Below are 18,498 nucleotides of genomic sequence, written 5' to 3' on the forward strand. Positions count from 1 at the left end.
TTGAATCCGGACAAGGCGGCCTGCCAGGAGATGATGAAAATGCTGGAAAGCCAGCCAAATTGCTTGACTCTCTAAAAGATTGATCGGAAGCACTGACTCCCAAGAGGACCAGCGTCCCTGAGCTGTGTGGTGATAAAACACTGCTCCCCAACCGAGGAGACTGGAATCCATCGTGACTACTAGCCAATGGGTTGGGGAAAGTGTTTCCCCATTAGTAGGGACGAACTGGTTAACCACCATGAGAGAGCTTGCCTGACCTAAAGAGACATACGGGCACCTGAGGTTGAGGGAGAACGGACTCTTATCCCATGCTGTTAAAAGTGCATGTTGGAGGGGGCGTGGCCTAGCGAGCAATGTGAGAAGACGTGCGGCTGAGCTCTCCTGCCACAATCTCCCTAAACATTGGTACCTGAGGCGCCGCCGAACGCTGAATTCACTCTTAAGAGTGTGCAGGGACCCATGGAGCAGCAGTGAGCAGTGTGCGGTCAGGTGGAGAGGAGTCCCGCATGAGAATGACCCGCAGGAGACAGAAGTAGCCGTCAGCGTCTGGAAGCTCTCAGGCCCAAGATGGCGCCAAGACTGCAGAGGAGGCGGCAAGGGCGAGCGCGGCATATCTAAGGAAGATGGAGGTGATCGCTCGGCTGGAACGCTTTGCGAGGTCAGAGGTGGCTGCTAATGAGCGGTCAGCGGCTGAAGGTGAGAGACCTGAAACAACATATGTCCCTGGGGAACAACAAGAAGGAGGGGGCCAGTCGCAGAGCAGTGGGGAGGAACAGAGATCCCCTGATATGGATGCATGTGCTGACCAGCTTGAACAGCCAGACACACTAGACATAGCAGAGCCGACGCTCAAAGATATATTCTCTGTGGTGATGTACAACAAGTCTGCCCTTGCAGCTCTGAACAGTCGTGTGGATGAATTAAAGGGAGAGATGGTTGCTATTAATGCTGCAGTGCTCAAAGTTGAACAGAGAGTGGAGGTGGTGGAAGAACGTGTGGGGAGCGCTGAAGACCAGGTTAATGAACTGTTGAAGAGGGAAAAAAAGTATGTGCAGCGTACAGCTGAACTGGAATATAAAACTGATGATCTTGAGAACCGCTCCCGTAGGAGTAACCTGAGGATTGTGGGGGTGCCAGAAAAAGCGGAAGGAAATAACCCCACTGAGTACATTGAGTCATGGCTGAAAAACACTGTAGGAGGGGATGGTCTCACTAAAATGTTTTCCGTTGAAAGGGCCCATCGTGTGCCCACCAGACCCCTGCCCCCAGGATCAGCCCCAAGAGTCATCTTGGCTAAAGTTCTGAATTATCGGGACCGGGATACCCTGCTGAGGAAAGCCAGGAACTGTGCGGATCTAACCATAGATGGCAATCACATCTCCATCTACCTAGATTATTCTGCAGCCGTCCAAAAGCTCCGAATGACGTTTGGAGAAGTCAAAAGGCGACTACGAGACTTGGATTTGCGCTATTCAATGATTTACCCAGCTAAGCTGAGAGTCACTGCCTTGGATCGGGTGCACTTTTTTCAGAATCCAGAGGAGGCGACACACTGGCTGGATTCTACCACCAAAAATATCAGAGCGGAACGGTCCCACTGAAGCAGACTCTGAGTGAAGTGGAAAGAGTGATTACCTGTTATTCAGTTTGAATTTGATAAGTTAATGGTCATCTCTGCGATGACATATTGTTATGATGGTATATGTGGGTTGTGTTCGGCGGCGGAACAGACATTGCAGTTTGATAAATGTGGACGGGAGAGTGGTTGGAGCATTGAGCTTGTATTGTTGGGCTGTAAAAACGCCCTCTTAGATCTCAAATAGAGAGGGAGAGTGATTCTTATCAGCTTAAAAGTTGTGGGAGCCAATTATTCTTTTGGGAGGGGGATGGAAGGGAAGGTTGGGAGTTATTTCAGTTGGAAGGTTGGGGGGCGGGGGGGAAGGGCAAGGGGGGGGAGGATCGAGACCTCCTTTCTTAATGAGTCAAACGTTTGGTACTGTGATATCATGGGGGGTAGAATTAAAATTCTAAGCTCGAACGTTAGGGGTCTCGCAAATGTCTCAAAGCGGACCGCAATTCTACAATATCTGCTGAAACTGAGGCCCTCAGTGATATGCCTTCAAGAAACACACCTGGTAGAAGACAAAGTAGCTATGTTACAAAAAAGATGGGTGAGGAAGGCTTATCACTCGACGTACTCAGCCTATGCTAGGGGAGTGTCAGTATTAATCCACACTTCTACTCCATATGAAGAAGTGCAGGTTATAATAGACAAAGACGGGCAATACGTGTTTATTGTATGTAAGATATTGCATAGATTATTATGTATAGTGTCTTTATATATCCCTCCACCGTTTTCGGGAAAAAAGATACAGGAAATTCTGGACATATCAGGGAAATGGACTGGAGTCCCATTGCTTGTAATAGGAGACGTGAATAATATTGCAAATGATCATTGGGATAGGGGCAAACATACAGGGAATAGAGAGGAAGGGAATGTAACACCTTTTGGAAACTACATGAGGGAAATTGGATGGATAGACTTGTGGAGAGTTCGAAATATGGAGAACTACACTTACTCGTGCTACTCGGCGACGTATGGTTCCTTGTCTCGCATTGATGTGGCTTTGGGAAATGAAGGGATGGATAACTTGGTGCAGGAAGTGGAATATTTGCCCAGAGTTCTATCGGATCATTGTCCTCTGATGGTATCTCTACAATTGGGAGAACAGGGGAGGTTGGCAGGTATGGGATGGAAAATTCACCCCTTTTGGTTACGGTTGCTGGATATGGAAAAGATAGGAGAGGAACTGGGTGAATTCTTTAGGATAAACGAAGGTAGTGCAGAGGGTCATATAGTTTGGGGATACTATGAAGGCATTTTTGAGAGGGATCTTATTCAGAGAAGTATCTCGATTTAAGACTAGGTCTCAAAAACTAGATAAAGCAGTGATGGAGGAATTAAGGGCAGCGGAGGAGGCATTGGGGGCACAGTGTTCCAAAGCTACGCAGACCCGCATGAGAGTGGCCCAGTCGGAGGTTAATAAACTTCACATCCGTAAGGCAGAGAGATTGCGGGCATTTCAGAACGAGGCATTCTATGCGGAGGGTGAGAAAGTGGGGCACCTGCTCTCAGTCGTAGCTTCGGCACAACGGGAATCCTCAAATGTATACGCAATTAAAACAAAGGAAGGTAATGTGGTTACACAAGGGGATCAAATTTTGGATGTATTTAAACAATTTTACAGTGAGTTATACTCCTCTAAGATACATAAAGGTCAAGAGGAGATGAACAGGTATATGAGTGCGATTAAGCTTCCTAGACTAGGTGAGGAGGATAGAGAATGGATGGATAGGCCGATGGCGGCGGAGGAACTGAGGGTGGCACTGGCGGATATGGCGGGTAATAAGGCCCCGAGGGCGGATGGCATTCCGGTAGAGGTGTAAAAAAATTTTAATGAAGAAATAATAACTAAATTGGAGAAGGTATTTAATGAGTCATTGGAGAGGGGAATACTACCTACATCTATGAGAGAGGCCATTGTTGTGGTCATTCCTAAAGCTGATAAGGATCCGCTGAATCCGGAGTCCTACAGACCAATCTCACTCCTTACAGCGGATATAAAGATTTTGGCGAAGGCCTTGGCCAACAGACTAACCCATGTGATTGATAAAGTAATCCACCCAGATCAATCTGGATTTATGGCCAACAAATCTACAGCAATCACTTTAAGGAGACTATATTTAAATATGCAAATTCCAGCCAAAAATGCTGGAAAGAGAGTGGTGGTGTCTTTGGATGCCCATAAGGCCTTTGATTGTGTAGAATGGAATTACTTGTGGTCGGTTCTGTTGTGCCTTGGGTTCGGGCCTAAGTTTATATCTTGGGTGGGGTTGCTATACTCCTCTCCAATGGCAAAAATTAGAGTAAATAATAAATTATCTGATAGTTTCTCATTGCATAGGGGTACAAGGCAGGGGTGCCCATTGTCTCCGTTGCTATTTGCCCTAGCTGTGGAACCCTTGGCTGCTAAAATAAGGGAGGCACGAGAGATAAAAGGATTTGTCTATGGAATGAAGGAGGAGAAGGTGTCTCTGTATGCTGACAATATTTTGTTATTTTGGGGGGACTCAGGGGAGAATCTGGATAACGCGGTGGCATTAATTGAGGAACTTGGGGAATTCTCTGGACTCAAAATAAATTGGGACAAATCGTGCATTATGCCCATTGATGAGGTAGAAAAGGGTACTGAGGAGGTGGAAACGTCAGCAAAATTGAAGGTAGTTTCGAAATTTAAATATTTGGGGATACAAATCACCCTTCCTCTGACTAGGTTTGAAGAACTTAATCTAAGCCCTCTGCTACAAAAAATACGTACCAAAATTTCAGCGTGGAACAAACTACATCTCTCTGTAATTGGAAGAGTGAACCTTTTGAAGATGATTGTGATGCCGCAGTTGTTATATGTACTGCATAATTCTCCAATTTGGATTCCGCAGAGTAGGTTCCATAAAATTAAATCGCTGTTTGGCGAACTAATATGGGGGGGAAAAACCCAAGGTTTAAACAAGAAACTTTGCAGAGGCCAAAGGCGGAAGGGGGCTTGGCGCTCCCTAACCCTTGGGTATATTTTTTATCAGCACAATGCCAGCATATTGGAGGATGGGGGGAGGAGATGGGAAAGGGGCAATCGTCCAGTAGTTTGAGTTATTTGATGGGAAAATGGCCTCTGGGTGAGAGTTTGGAAGGGGGGCAATTTTTGAAACTGGGTTCTCGGTTTCCTACTGTTCTCCTAATTCATAAGGTATGGGAAAAAGTTAAACAGATTAGGGGTGTCACAGGCCTTACCAAATACTCACCTATATGGGATAATATAAACTTACAAGAATTTAAGCAAATGGAAGGATATGGGCCATGGAGAGAGGCAGGAATTAGAAAGATGGGTCAGCTAATGGGTCACGGGGGACTTAAGTCATTTGTGGAGTTACAAACAGAATTCCAGTTATCACATTTAAATTTATATCATTATAAAAGAATTCAGCATGCGTATCGGTCGCAATGTCGGAGAAAACTTATTGAGATCCAGGTTGATATCACGCTGGCTTCCATTTTGGAGAACAGCGGGACAAGGGGGGCAATTTCAGAAGTGTATAGAGATTTATTATTCACCTTTCTAGCCAAACATCCCATCAAGTCTAGAGTGAAATGGGAAGCTGAATTGGGAGAGATAAATGATAGATGGGAATCTATTTTAGAATATGTGACTAAGATCTCTATGAGTGAACCTGGGAGGATGTCTCAATTATATGTGATTCATAGAGCTTACAGAACTCCCGATAGACTGTTCAAGATGGGTTTGAGGTCTGATTCCGAGTGTCCACGATGTTCGCAGGAACAGGCAGACATGTTACACATGCTGTGGCACTGCCCTAGATTATCTGCCTTCTGGACAGTTGTATTGAATCGGATTGGATTGGTATATAGGTGTGTCATTCCCAGAGACCCTTTGGTCTGTATATTAGGCTATGTGGAAGAAATAGCAGTGGTATCTATGGTTAAACTGGCGATTGCTAGACTGTTATTCATAGCAAGGAAATTGATAGCTCGGTTCTGGATCAGGGAGGAGCCTCCGACTAGACGAGACTTTCTTACGCAGGCGGACCATATAATTTTATTGGAAAAAAGTATCTATACTAAGAGAAATAAACTAGATGTATTTCAAAAGATTTGGCAGCCATGGATAGAATGGGATTAGAATTGTGGGGAGGATGCATAATGTTATAGATGATGTTCATACTATACAATTGTATTTGGCTTGGGGAAGGAATATCGGATGGGAATTTGGGAAAGCATTAAAGGGGTCTCGAATGGGGGGATAGGGAGGGAAAAGGAAGGGGGAGTTATGTTCATAAAATATATGATTATCTGTGAATAACAGCTTGATGTCATTTGTTATCATTGATTTTCCTTAATAAAAATTTATCTGATTTAAAAAAAAAAAAAAAAAGTGCATGTTGGAGAGGGCAAAGATGGAGTTGCGCAAATGGCACTGCTTCCATCGCCGCAACCATCCTCCCCAAGACCCTCATGCAGAACCGGATCTTATGGCAGCTTGGTCGATGAAGGACCCTCACCTCCTGCCGAAGAGTCAGGACCTTGTCCTGGGGCAGGATTGTCCGAGCCTGTGAGGTGTCGAAGAGCATTCCTAAAAAAGAAATTTTCCGAGACGGTACAAGGGACGACTTTTTTAGGTTCACAAGCCATCCTAGACAGGAAAGAGTGTCTAAAGTAATGTCTACATTTTCCTTGCAGGCCCGAAAGGACGGTCCCTTGATAAGAAGATCGTCTAGGTATGGGAAAACCAGTATGCCATGGGCGTGCAGAATGGACACAACCGTTGCCATGACCTTTGTGAACACTCTGGGGGCAGAGGCCAGCCCGAAAGGTAAGGCCGTGAACTGGAAATGTAGGTTGTTTACGGCAAAGCGTAGAAACCTTTGGTGCGAAGGAAATATGGGAATATGCAGGTAACATAGTAACATAGTAACATAGTTAGTAAGGCCGAAAAAAGACATTTGTCCATCCAGTTCAGCCTATATTCCATCATAATAAATACCCAGATCTACGTCCTTCTACAGAACCTAATAATTGTATGATACAATATTGTTCTGCTCCAGGAAGACATCCAGGCCTCTCTTGAACCCCTCGACTGAGTTCGCCATCACCACCTCCTCAGGCAAGCAATTCCAGATTCTCACTGCCCTAACAGTAAAGAATCCTCTTCTATGTTGGTGGAAAAACCTTCTCTCCTCCAGACGCAAAGAATGCCCCCTTGTGCCCGTCACCTTCCTTGGTATAAACAGATCCTCAGTGAGATATTTGTATTGTCCCCTTATATACTTATACATGGTTATTAGATCGCCCCTCAGTCGTCTTTTTTCTAGACTAAATAATCCTAATTTTGCTAATCTATCTGGGTATTGTAGTTCTCCCATCCCCTTTATTAATTTTGTTGCCCTCCTTTGTACTCTCTCTAGTTCCATTATATCCTTCCTGAGCACCGGTGCCCAAAACTGGACACAGTACTCCATGTGCGGTCTAACTAGGGATTTGTACAGAGGCAGTATAATGCTCTCATCATGTGTATCCAGACCTCTTTTAATGCACCCCATGATCCTGTTTGCCTTGGCAGCTGCTGCCTGGCACTGGCTGCTCCAGGTAAGTTTATCATTAACTAGGATCCCCAAGTCCTTCTCCCTGTCAGATTTACCCAGTGGTTTCCCGTTCAGTGTGTAATGGTGATATTGATTCCCTCTTCCCATGTGTATAACCTTAAATTTATCATTGTTAAACCTCATCTGCCACCTTTCAGCCCAAGTTTCCAACTTATCCAGATCCATCTGTAGCAGAATACTATCTTCTCTTGTATTAACTGCTTTACATAGTTTTGTATCATCTGCAAATATCGATATTTTACTGTGTAAACCTTCTACCAGATCATTAATGAATATGTTGAAGAGAACAGGTCCCAATACTGACCCCTGCGGTACCCCACTGGTCACAGCGACCCAGTTAGAGACTATACCATTTATAACCACCCTCTGCTTTCTATCACTAAGCCAGTTACTAACCCATTTACACACATTTTCCCCCAGACCAAGCATTCTCATTTTGTGTACCAACCTCTTGTGCGGCACGGTATCAAACGCTTTGGAAAAATCGAGATATACCACGTCCAATGACTCACCGTGGTCCAGCCTATAGCTTACCTCTTCATAAAAACTGATTAGATTGGTTTGACAGGAGCGATTTCTCATAAACCCATGCTGATATGGAGTTAAACAGTTATTCTCATTAAGATAATCCAGAATAACATCCCTCAGAAACCCTTCAAATATTTTACCAACAATAGAGGTTAGACTTACTGGCCTATAATTTCCAGGTTCACTTTTAGAGCCCTTTTTGAATATTGGCACCACATTTGCTATGCGCCAGTCCTGCGGAACAGACCCTGTCGCTATAGAATCACTAAAAATAAGAAATAATGGTTTATCTATTACATTACTTAGTTCTCTTAGTACTCGTGGGTGTATGCCATCCGGACCCGGAGATTTATCTATTTTAATCTTATTTAGCCGGTTTCGCACCTCTTCTTGGGTTAGATTGGTGACCCTTAATATAGGGTTTTCATTGTTTCTTGGGATTTCACCTAGCATTTCATTTTCCACCGTGAATACCGTGGAGAAGAAGGTGTTTAATATGTTAGCTTTTTCCTCGTCATCTACAACCATTCTTTCCTCACTATTTTTTAAGGGGCCTACATTTTCAGTTTTTATTCTTTTACTATTGATATAGTTGAAGAACAGTTTGGGATTAGTTTTACTCTCCTTAGCAATGTGCTTCTCTGTTTCCTTTTTGGCAGCTTTAATTAGTTTTTTAGATAAAGTATTTTTCTCCCTATAGTTTTTTAGAGCTTCAATGGTGCCATCCTGCTTTAGTAGTGCAAATGCTTTCTTTTTACTGTTAATTGCCTGTCTTACTTCTTTGTTTAGCCACATTGGGTTTTTCCTATTTCTAGTCCTTTTATTCCCACAAGGTATAAACCGCTTACACTGCCTATTTAGGATGTTCTTAAACATTTCCCATTTATTATCTGTATTCTCATTTCTGAGGATATTGTCCCAGTCTACCAGATTAAGGGCATCTCTAAGCTGTTCAAACTTTGCCTTCCTAAAGTTCAATGTTTTTGTGACTCCCTGACAAGTCCCCCTAGTGAAAGACAGGTGAAACTGCACAATATTGTGGTCGCTATTTCCTAAATGCCCAACCACCTGCAGATTTGTTATTCTGTCAGGTCTATTAGATAGTATTAGGTCTAAAAGTGCTGCTCCTCTGGTTGGATTCTGCACCAATTGTGAAAGATAATTTTTCTTGGTTATTAGCAGAAACCTGTTGCCTTTATGGGTTTCACAGGTTTCTGTTTCCCAGTTAATATCCGGGTAGTTAAAGTCCCCCATAACCAGGACCTCATTATGGGTTGCAGCTTCATCTATCTGCTTTAGAAGTAGACTTTCCATGCTTTCTGTTATATTTGGGGGTTTGTAACAGACCCCAATGAGAATTCTGTTACCATTTTTCCCTCCATGAATTTCAACCCATATGGACTCGACATCCTCATTCCCTTCGCTAATATCCTCCCTTAAAGTGGACTTTAGACAAGACTTTACATAGAGACAAACCCCTCCTCCTCTCCGATTTTTACGATCCTTTCTAAACAGACTGTAACCCTGTAAGTTAACTGCCCAGTCATAGCTTTCATCTAACCATGTCTCGGTTATTCCCACTATGTCAAAGTTACCTGTAGATATTTCTGCTTCTAGTTCTTCCATCTTGTTTGTCAGGCTTCTGGCGTTTGCGAGCATGCAGTTTAGAGGATTTTGTTTTGTTCCAATCTCCTCGCTGTGGATTGTTTTAGAAATGTTCTTACCTCCCTTCTGAGTATGTTTTCCTGGGTCGTCTTTGTTCGAGTCTAATGTTTTTCTTCCCGTCCCCTCTTCTTCTAGTTTAACGCCCTCCTGATGAGTGTAGCGAGTCTTCTGGCGAATGTGTGTTTCCCAGGTTTGTTGAGGTGTAGTCCGTCTCTGGCGAGGAGTCCATCATACCAGTAATTCACACCGTGGTCCAGGAATCCAAATCCTTGTTGTCTGCACCATCGTCTTAGCCAGTTGTTTGCATCAAGGATCCTGTTCCATCTCCTGGTGCCATGCCCGTCTACTGGAAGGATAGAAGAAAAAACTACCTGTGCATCCAGTTCCTTTACTTTCTTCCCCAACTCTTCAAAGTCCTTGCAGATTGTCGGTAGGTCCTTCCTTGCCGTGTCATTGGTGCCAACATGTATCAGAAGAAATGGGTGGACGTCCTTGGAGCTGAAGAGCTTTGGTATCCTATCGGTCACATCCTTGATCATCGCACCTGGAAGGCAGCATACTTCTCTTGCAGTTATGTCCGGTCTGCAGATGGCTGCTTCGGTGCCTCTCAGTAGTGAGTCTCCCACCACCACCACTCTTCGTTGCTTCTTGGCTGTACTTTTTGCTGTCACTTGTTGCTGTGTGCCCTTTTCTTTTTTGCTTGCTGGTATTGCTTCATTCTTAGGTGTGCCATCTTCATCCTCTACAAAGATTTGATATCGGTTCTTCAGTTGTGTGGTTGGTGATTTCTCCATGGTCTTCTTGCTTCTTTTGGTCACATGCTTCCACTCATCTGCTTTTGGAGGTTCTCTGACACTTTTTGCACCTTCTGTGACCAGTAGAGATGCTTCTGTTCTGTCTAGAAAGTCTTCATTCTCTTTGATGAGTTTCAAAGTTGCTATTCTTTCTTCCAGACCCCGCACCTTTTCTTCTAAAAGGGCCACTAGTCTACACTTCTGACAGGTGAAATTGGATTCTTCTTCTGGTCGATCTGTGAACATGTAGCACATGCTGCAGCTCACCATGTAGGTTGTCACATCTGCCATGTTGCTCCTAGATCCTGCTGACTTGCTGTGTGTTTTCCTTCTTGTGTAATCTACTCAGCCAAGCTCTCTTGCAATAATGTCCTACAGGCAAAAATTCGCTTCTCCCAGAAGGCACCTGGAATATGCAAATTGGCCTCCTGAAGCTTGAATCCCTGGTTTGGTGATGCTTTCGAAGCAGCTGGTCCCGGCTGTACCCAACGATCTTCTAGCTTAGGGAGACTTCGCTTCTCCCAGAAGGCACCTGGAATATGCAAATTAGCCTCCTGAAGCTTGAATCCCTGGTTTGGTGATGCTTTCGAAGCAGCTGGTCCCGGCTGTACCCAACGATCTTCTAGCTTAGGGAGACTTCGCTTCTCCCAGAAGGCACCTGGAATATGCAAATTAGCCTCCTGAAGCTTGAATCCCTGGTTTGGTGATGCTTTCGAAGCAGCTGGTCCCGGCTGTACCCAACGATCTTCTAGCTTAGGGAGACTTCGCTTCTCCCAGAAGGCACCTGGAATATGCAAATTAGCCTCCTGAAGCTTGAATCCCTGGTTTGGTGATGCTTTCGAAGCAGCTGGTCCCGGCTGTACCCAACGATCTTCTAGCTTAGGGAGACTTCGCTTCTCCCAGAAGGCACCTGGAATATGCAAATTAGCCTCCTGAAGCTTGAATCCCTGGTTTGGTGATGCTTTCGAAGCAGCTGGTCCCGGCTGTACCCAACGATCTTCTAGCTTAGGGAGACTTCGCTTCTCCCAGAAGGCACCTGGAATATGCAAATTAGCCTCCTGAAGCTTGAATCCCTGGTTTGGTGATGCTTTCGAAGCAGCTGGTCCCGGCTGTACCCAACGATCTTCTAGCTTAGGGAGACTTCGCTTCTCCCAGAAGGCACCTGGAATATGCAAATTAGCCTCCTGAAGCTTGAATCCCTGGTTTGGTGATGCTTTCGAAGCAGCTGGTCCCGGCTGTACCCAACGATCTTCTAGCTTAGGGAGACTTCGCTTCTCCCAGAAGGCATCTGGAATATGCAAATTAGCCTCCTGAAGCTTGAATCCCTGGTTTAGGCGTCCTGAATGTCTATTGAGGCTAAGAATTCCCCCTTTTCCATTGACGCAATGACTGACCGGAGAGATTCCGATTCGAAAACGACGAAAGTTGACAAATCTGTTTAAATGTTTCAGGTCCAAAATGGGCCTTATCGTTCCGTCTTTTTTGGGAACTATCCTGTAGAATGTAAGCCCGCAAGGGCAGGGTCCTCGCCCCTCTGTATCAGTCGGTCATTGTTAGTTTGTTTACTGTAAGTGATATCTGTAACTTGTATGTAACCCCTTCTCATGTAAAGCACCATGGAATCAATGGTGCTATATACAGTCATGGCCAAAAGTATTGACACCCCTGGAATTCTGTCAGTTAATACTCATTTTCTTCCTGAAAATGATTGCAAACACAAATTATTTGGTATTATTATCCTCATTTAATTTGTGTTAAATGAAAAAACACAAAAGAGAATGAAGCAAAAAGCAAAACATTGATCATTTCACACAAAACTCCAAAAATGGGCCAGACAAAACTATTGGCACCCTCAGCCTAATACTTGGTTGCACAACCTTTAGCCAAAATAACTGCGACCAACGCTTCCGGTAACCATCAATGAGTTTCTTACAATGCTCTGCTGGAAATTTAGACCATTCTTCTTTGGCAAACTGCTCCAGGTCCCTGATATTTGAAGGGTGCCTTCTCCAAACTGCCATTTCTAGATCTCTCCACAGGTGTTCTATGGGATTCAGGTCTGGACTCATTGCTGGCCACCTTAGAAGTCTCCAGTGCTTTCTCTCAAACCATTTTCTAGTGCTTTTTGAAGTTTGTTTTGGGTCATTGTCCTGCTGGAGGACTCATGACCGCTGAAGGAGACCCAGCTTTCTCACACTGGGCCCTACATTATGCTGCAAAATTTGATGGTAGTCTTCAGACTTCATAATCCATGCACACGGTCAAGCAGTACAGTGCCAGAGGCAGCAAAGCAACCCTAAAACATCAGGGAACCTCCGCCGTGTTTGACTGTAGGGACCGTGTTCTTTTCTTTGAATGCCTCTTTTTTTCTCCTGTAAACTCTATGTTGATGCCTTTGCCCCAAAAGCTCTACTTTTGTCTCATCTAACCAGAGAACATTCTTCAAAAACGTTTTAGGCCTTTTCAGGTAAGTTTTGGCAAACTCCAGCCTGGCTTTTTTATGTCTCGGGGTAGGAAGTGGGGTCTTCCTGGGTCTCCTACCATACAGTCCCTTTTCATTCAGACACCGACGGATATTACGGGTCGACACTGTTGTACCCTCAGACTGCAGGGCAGCTTGAACTTGTTTGGATGTTAGTCGAGGTTCTTTATCCAACATCCGCACAATCTTGCGTTGAAATCTCTTGGCAATTTTTCTTTTCCGTCCACATCTAAGGAGGTTAGCCACAGTGCCAGGGGCTTTAAACTTCTTGATGACACTGCGCACGGTAGATACAGGAACATTCAGGTCTTTGGAGATGGACCTGTAGCCTTGAGGTTGCTCATGCTTCCTCACAATTTGGTTTCTCAAGTCCTCAGACAGTTTTTTGGTCTTCTTTCTTTTCTCCATGCTCAATGTGGTACACACAAGGACACAGGACAGAGGTTGAGTCAACTTTAATCCATGTCAACTGGCTGCAAGTGTGATTTATAAAGGCACAGATGATTGGCCTCGGGGAGACCAAAACATCCAACACCGCGGAGACACCATCACGTGTTTCTCAATGCAGTGATTCCAGAACACTGCCCCCATCCCTTATGGGAAATATGTAGATGCATGTAAAGAAGCTGCGGAGACACCATCACGTGTTTCTCGACGCAAGCAATGAATAGCCAGGCCTTTCCCCGGGAAGGAACAACCACGGGAAGGGCAGCATCCTATGAAGGAAAGCCACCTATGCCAAGCATGGTATCCATCCACAGACAGCCGTTTCGGGGTTTTTGCCCCTCATCAGTGTGGAGTAGGAATCTGGCTATTAGGAGCAGTGCCTAGTAAAAAGGCTATAAAGGCACAGATGATTGGCCTCGGGGAGACCAAAACATCCAACACCGCGGAGACACCATCACGTGTTTCTCAACGCAGTGATTCCAGAACACTGCCCCCATCCCTTATGGGAAATATGTAGATGCATGTAAAGAAGCTGCGGAGACACCATCACGTGTTTCTCGACGCAAGCAATGAATAGCCAGGCCTTTCCCCGGGAAGGAACAACCACGGGAAGGGCAGCATCCTATGAAGGAAAGCCACCTATGCCAAGCATGGTATCCATCCACAGACAGCTGTTTTGGGGTTTTTGCCCCTCATCAGTGTGGAGTAGGAATCTGGCTATTAGGAGCAGTGCCTAGTAAAAAGGCTATAAAGGCACAGATGATTGGCCTCGGGGAGACCAAAACATCCAACACCGCGGAGACACCATCACGTGTTTCTCAACGCAGTGATTCCAGAACACTGCCCCCATCCCTTATGGGAAATATGCAGATGCATGTAAAGAAGCTGCGGAGACACCATCACGTGTTTCTCAACGCAAGCAGTGAATAGCCAGGCCTTTCCCCGGGAAGGAACAACCACGGGAAGGGCAGCATCCTATGAAGGAAAGCCACCTATGCCAAGCATGGTATCCATCCACAGACAGCTGTTTCGGGGTGTTTGCCCCTCATCAGTGTGGAGTAGGAATCTGGCTATTAGGAGCAGTGCCTAGTAAAAAGGCTATAAAGTGCAAGTGTGATTTAGTTATTGCCAACACCTGTTAGGTGCCACAGGTAAGTAACATCACCTGTAAATTACACAAATTAGAGAAGCATCACATGATTTTTCGAACAGTGCCAATACTTTTGTCAACCCCCTTTTTTATGTTTGGTGTGGAATTATATCCAATTTGGCTTTAGGACAATTCTTTTTGTGTTTTTTTCATTTAAGACAAATTAAATGAAGATAATAATACCAAATAATTTGTGTTTGCAATCATTTTCAGGAAGAAAATGAGTATTATCTGACAGAATTGCCGGGGTGTCAATACTTTTGGCCATGACTGTAAATAAATAATAATATTATTATTATTATTATTATTATTATTATTATTATTATTATTATTATTATTATTATTATTATTAACTATGAACAGATTGGAATAGAACCCCTGAAACCTCTCTTCCTTTGGAACTGGAACGATGACCCCGCGGAGCTGAAGAGACTCTATAGAATTGAACAGGGCTTGAAGCCGAGATACTGACCTGGTAAGACGGGATGGGAGGAACCGGCACGGGGGATGGTAGATTAACTTTATCTTGTATCCTGAAGACACTAGGTCCCTTACCCACCTGTCGTGAACACTGGAGAGCCAGGCCCGGTGAAACGAGAGTTGGCGGCCACCCACTCTGTTGGTGGTGACCGGAGAATGCCTCTAGTCACTTGGTCGTAAACCTATGGGACCTAGATCCCCTTGATCTAGGCAGCTGGGAATGCATTCTTCCCAAAGGGTTGGCTCTGTAGGAGACTTGATGATCTCGGTCCTGGTTGGCTTGACCTGGCACAGCGAAATTTGACGCTGGGGTCCACCTGGTATTACGAAAGGGTTTGAAACGGGCCTGAAACTGGTGATGAAAGGGTTGTTTAATCCTTTGTTGTGGGAGAAAATTGCTTTTCCCTCCTTTTGTATCAGAAATGAGTTGATACAGTTTCTCTCCAAATAAACGGCCCCCCTGATAAGGAAGGGTTGTAAGCGATTTCTTAGAGGTAGAATCCGCCCGCCATGTTCTCAACCGTAGAGCCCTTCTAATGGCAGTCGCATTCGCTGTTGCAGACGCAGCGCAGTCTGCTGCGTCTAAGGATGCATTGATCAGATAGCTTCCGGCAAAAGCAATCTGATTTGACATTTCTGTCAGCTCTACTGGGAGATCCCTCTCCTGAAGAGCCTTGGTCAAAGATTCTGACCAAGACATCATAGCCTTAGCTACCCATGTCGTTGTAAAAGAGGAAGAGAGGGCTGAACCTGAGGCCTCAAAAACTGAGCGAGCCAAACTTTCTATAAGTCGATCCGTGTGATCCTTAATAGAGGAGCCGTTGGGAAGGGATAACAGAGCGTTAGAGGCCAAGCGAGACACCGAAGGATCTACCTACGGGGATTCTGCCCACTTATGACGTAGCTCCAGAGCAAAAGGATATCTTGCCTTCAGGGTTTTTTGACCCAAAAAACGTCTGTCTGGATGTTCCCGATGACGCTGGACCAAGTCCCCAAACTTAGGGTGAGAAGAAAAAACCCTATGAGACTGCTTGGCCCTCTTAAATGAGGCTTTGTGATCCGAGGTCAAGGCGGGTTAGTCTTCTACTCCCAGGGTCTGGATGACGGCCTCAATTAGGCGGTCTATTGATTCCTGGAAACCTGGAGTCTCCAAATTAAGGGACCCCTCAGAATCATAGTCTTAACAGAGTTCACCGCTCTCTGGTGGGGAAGGTGAACAAGAGACGGAACTCCAAGATGCAGAGACACCTGACGGGCCGGGAGACTCTGCGAGGGTTCGCTTCCCCTGCGTTTGCCTAGTGCGAGTGCGGCCCTTGCAGGCCGAAGGTTCCTGGGAGTCGGAGGATCTCTCCAAGGTAGGTGAACCGCTGTCCCTGACTCCAGCTGGGGTCTGAAGGGACTCGATTGCCCTAGTTAGGGATGCCATGGACTGCGACAAGGACATGACCCATTACGGTGGAGGCACCAAAGCTTCCTCCTGAGTCGCAGGGGAAATTGCAGGGGAAATCGCAGGAGGGGGGGCTCCTGAGCGCGTTCAGACTCGCAGGCCTCGCAGAGACGATTACGCTGGGCATGCGGCAAAGTATATAAGACCGTGTGAGACTTGGCCCTTCTAGACAAGGCTGCTCTGTAGATGCTATAATCCAGTGGTCCCCAACTCCAGGCCTCGAGGGCCGCCAACAGTGCAGGTTTTCAGGATTTCCTTAGTATTGCACAGGGGTTGGAATCATCACCTGTGCAGATGATCACATTACCACCGATGCAATACTAAAGAAATCCTGAAAACCTGCACTGTTGGCGGCCCTCGAGGCCTGGAGTTGGGGACCCCTGCTATAATCAGATGCACCTAGACTGAAGAAGACACAGCTATTGCTGCTGTCAGGCTGGGGGGAGTAGCACTTACCCCAGTCCTGTGTCCCCATACACACCGTGGAGCTGATCACCGGGCGATGTGAGCTGTCATTGCTTTTAAAAAGAGGGCCTTTACTAGTGGGCGGAGCCTGATCAGCTTTCTGTGCCCTACCACATGAAAAAAAGGCCGGGGTCTGGATTCCTCCTCGGCGAGGAAATGATGCGCCGGAAGGGACGGGGCTTATGCCCACGGCCCACCCCTGACAGACGTCGGGGAGTAAATTTGACAAAACGCCCCGGAAGTGACGCCAGGATAGCGGCCTGCGGCACGGCGCCGCTCTGGTAAGATCGCGGCACCACCCGTAGCAGACAGGACGCAGCATTGCTAGATGCCAGGGAGGAAGTGGGACCGACAGCAGAAAGGCAGAATGCGGAGCCCGCAAGCCGCAGGGAGAATGCCCCTGAAAGATGCGCTGCAGCAGGAGCCCCCCCTTCAGCCCTCCCTCTGGATGTTCAGGTTAGACGGGGGTTATTAAAAAGACGGTGCAGGCACCCTAGCTCCATCTTCCCCTCATAGGATGAGGAGAGGGACTATCCACCACCCTTCTATCACCGCTGTCTGTGCATTGGTGATGCAGAGGGGGCCGCATGGACAATACAAATACACCTGTACAGCCTATGATCTGTTACCTTAGGGTGGTCAGGGCTACGTCCGGCACGAAATCCCACGTTGCGGGAAAGGATACGTGGAGGAGTACTCACATGTGCTCGCCCGTTGATGGTTTGGGGAGATCGGACCCTTTCAATAGGGTCCGTCGCCCCTGTCTCACTTCCAAGATGTAGAGAAGAAAAAAAAAAAAGAGTCCAAAAAGGTCTGTGCCCATGGTGCGGAAAATACAGCGCAGAAACACTGCGTTGTATTTTCTGCAGAATGTCAATTTGTGCATATTCTGCAGCATTTTACACCTGCTCCATTGTGCGCCGTATGCTTTGCCCAACTGTGGGCAAAGATTAAAATCAGTATTGCGCATCTATAGCCTGGAAGTATTGCAATGCATAGAACGTAATGGCGTATGCCGGCAAATGCACAATACTGATGTTATGCTTTGCCCACAGTTGGGCAAAGCATACTGTGCAAGCGCAAGAGGACATATGGATGCGCACGCGCGGTAACTCTACGCGAACGCAGGAATTACCTGAAAGAAATGCATAGAGCAAGCCAGGAGGGGGGGAGAGATGTACAATAAGCCCCGCCCATTAGACCGGACAGAGTAGATTTACATACACAGCGGGAGGAATATAAACGGTATTTATGGATCATAGGTGGGGAGTCGAGGGGTATCAAAAGTACTGGTATAATGCATAGGTGACACTAAACAAAGATATTTTTACATGATATCCCAAAAAAGTGGTAACAGATTCCTTTCAAGTCTAATGTGGATACAATATTACTATATGAATATTAAACATTACTGCAAGAGTCGATCATGGCTCCCTTTTTTTAGTTACTACTAAAGTAGGTATATCTATTGCACAATGTTTTCCTGCAAAAAAAATCTTCAGCTTACCCTTAGCAATGATTTTTGCATTTCTGATGAATGCTCATAACCAGCTGCTTCAATGCATTTTGCTACAGCTACAGGAAGTAGGTTTTGGTCCTTTATCTCACGAAGGTAGTCATCAGCCTTCTGGCTTTCTTTCTAGAAATCGACAAAGTCAAAATTTTTATAGCGCAATTATTAGATTAATTTCGCATTTATAAAAAAATGTACATACCCCTATTAAAATGCCAGAGTTTTGTCATGTAGAAAAACAATCATACCAAGAAGAAACATTTTAGAACTTCTTACCACTTTAATGTCACC

At 45.6% G+C, this 18,498-nt stretch overlaps 1 protein-coding gene across 1 annotated transcript in view; it reads right to left on the bottom strand.

Annotated features, from left to right (window-relative positions):
* VPS16 (VPS16 core subunit of CORVET and HOPS complexes) overlaps window positions 1–18,498 on the bottom strand; it is a 412,925-nt gene that overhangs the window by 177,628 nt on the left and 216,799 nt on the right. The window contains exon 12 of the mRNA XM_069733839.1: window positions 18,202–18,333. Coding sequence (XP_069589940.1) covers window positions 18,202–18,333 — 132 coding nt within the window. The remainder of the gene's footprint in view (window positions 1–18,201; window positions 18,334–18,498) is intronic.

The sequence above is a fragment of the Ranitomeya imitator genome, chromosome 7 (assembly GCF_032444005.1).
Source record: "Ranitomeya imitator isolate aRanImi1 chromosome 7, aRanImi1.pri, whole genome shotgun sequence".
NCBI classification, from domain to species: Eukaryota; Metazoa; Chordata; class Amphibia; order Anura; family Dendrobatidae; genus Ranitomeya; species Ranitomeya imitator.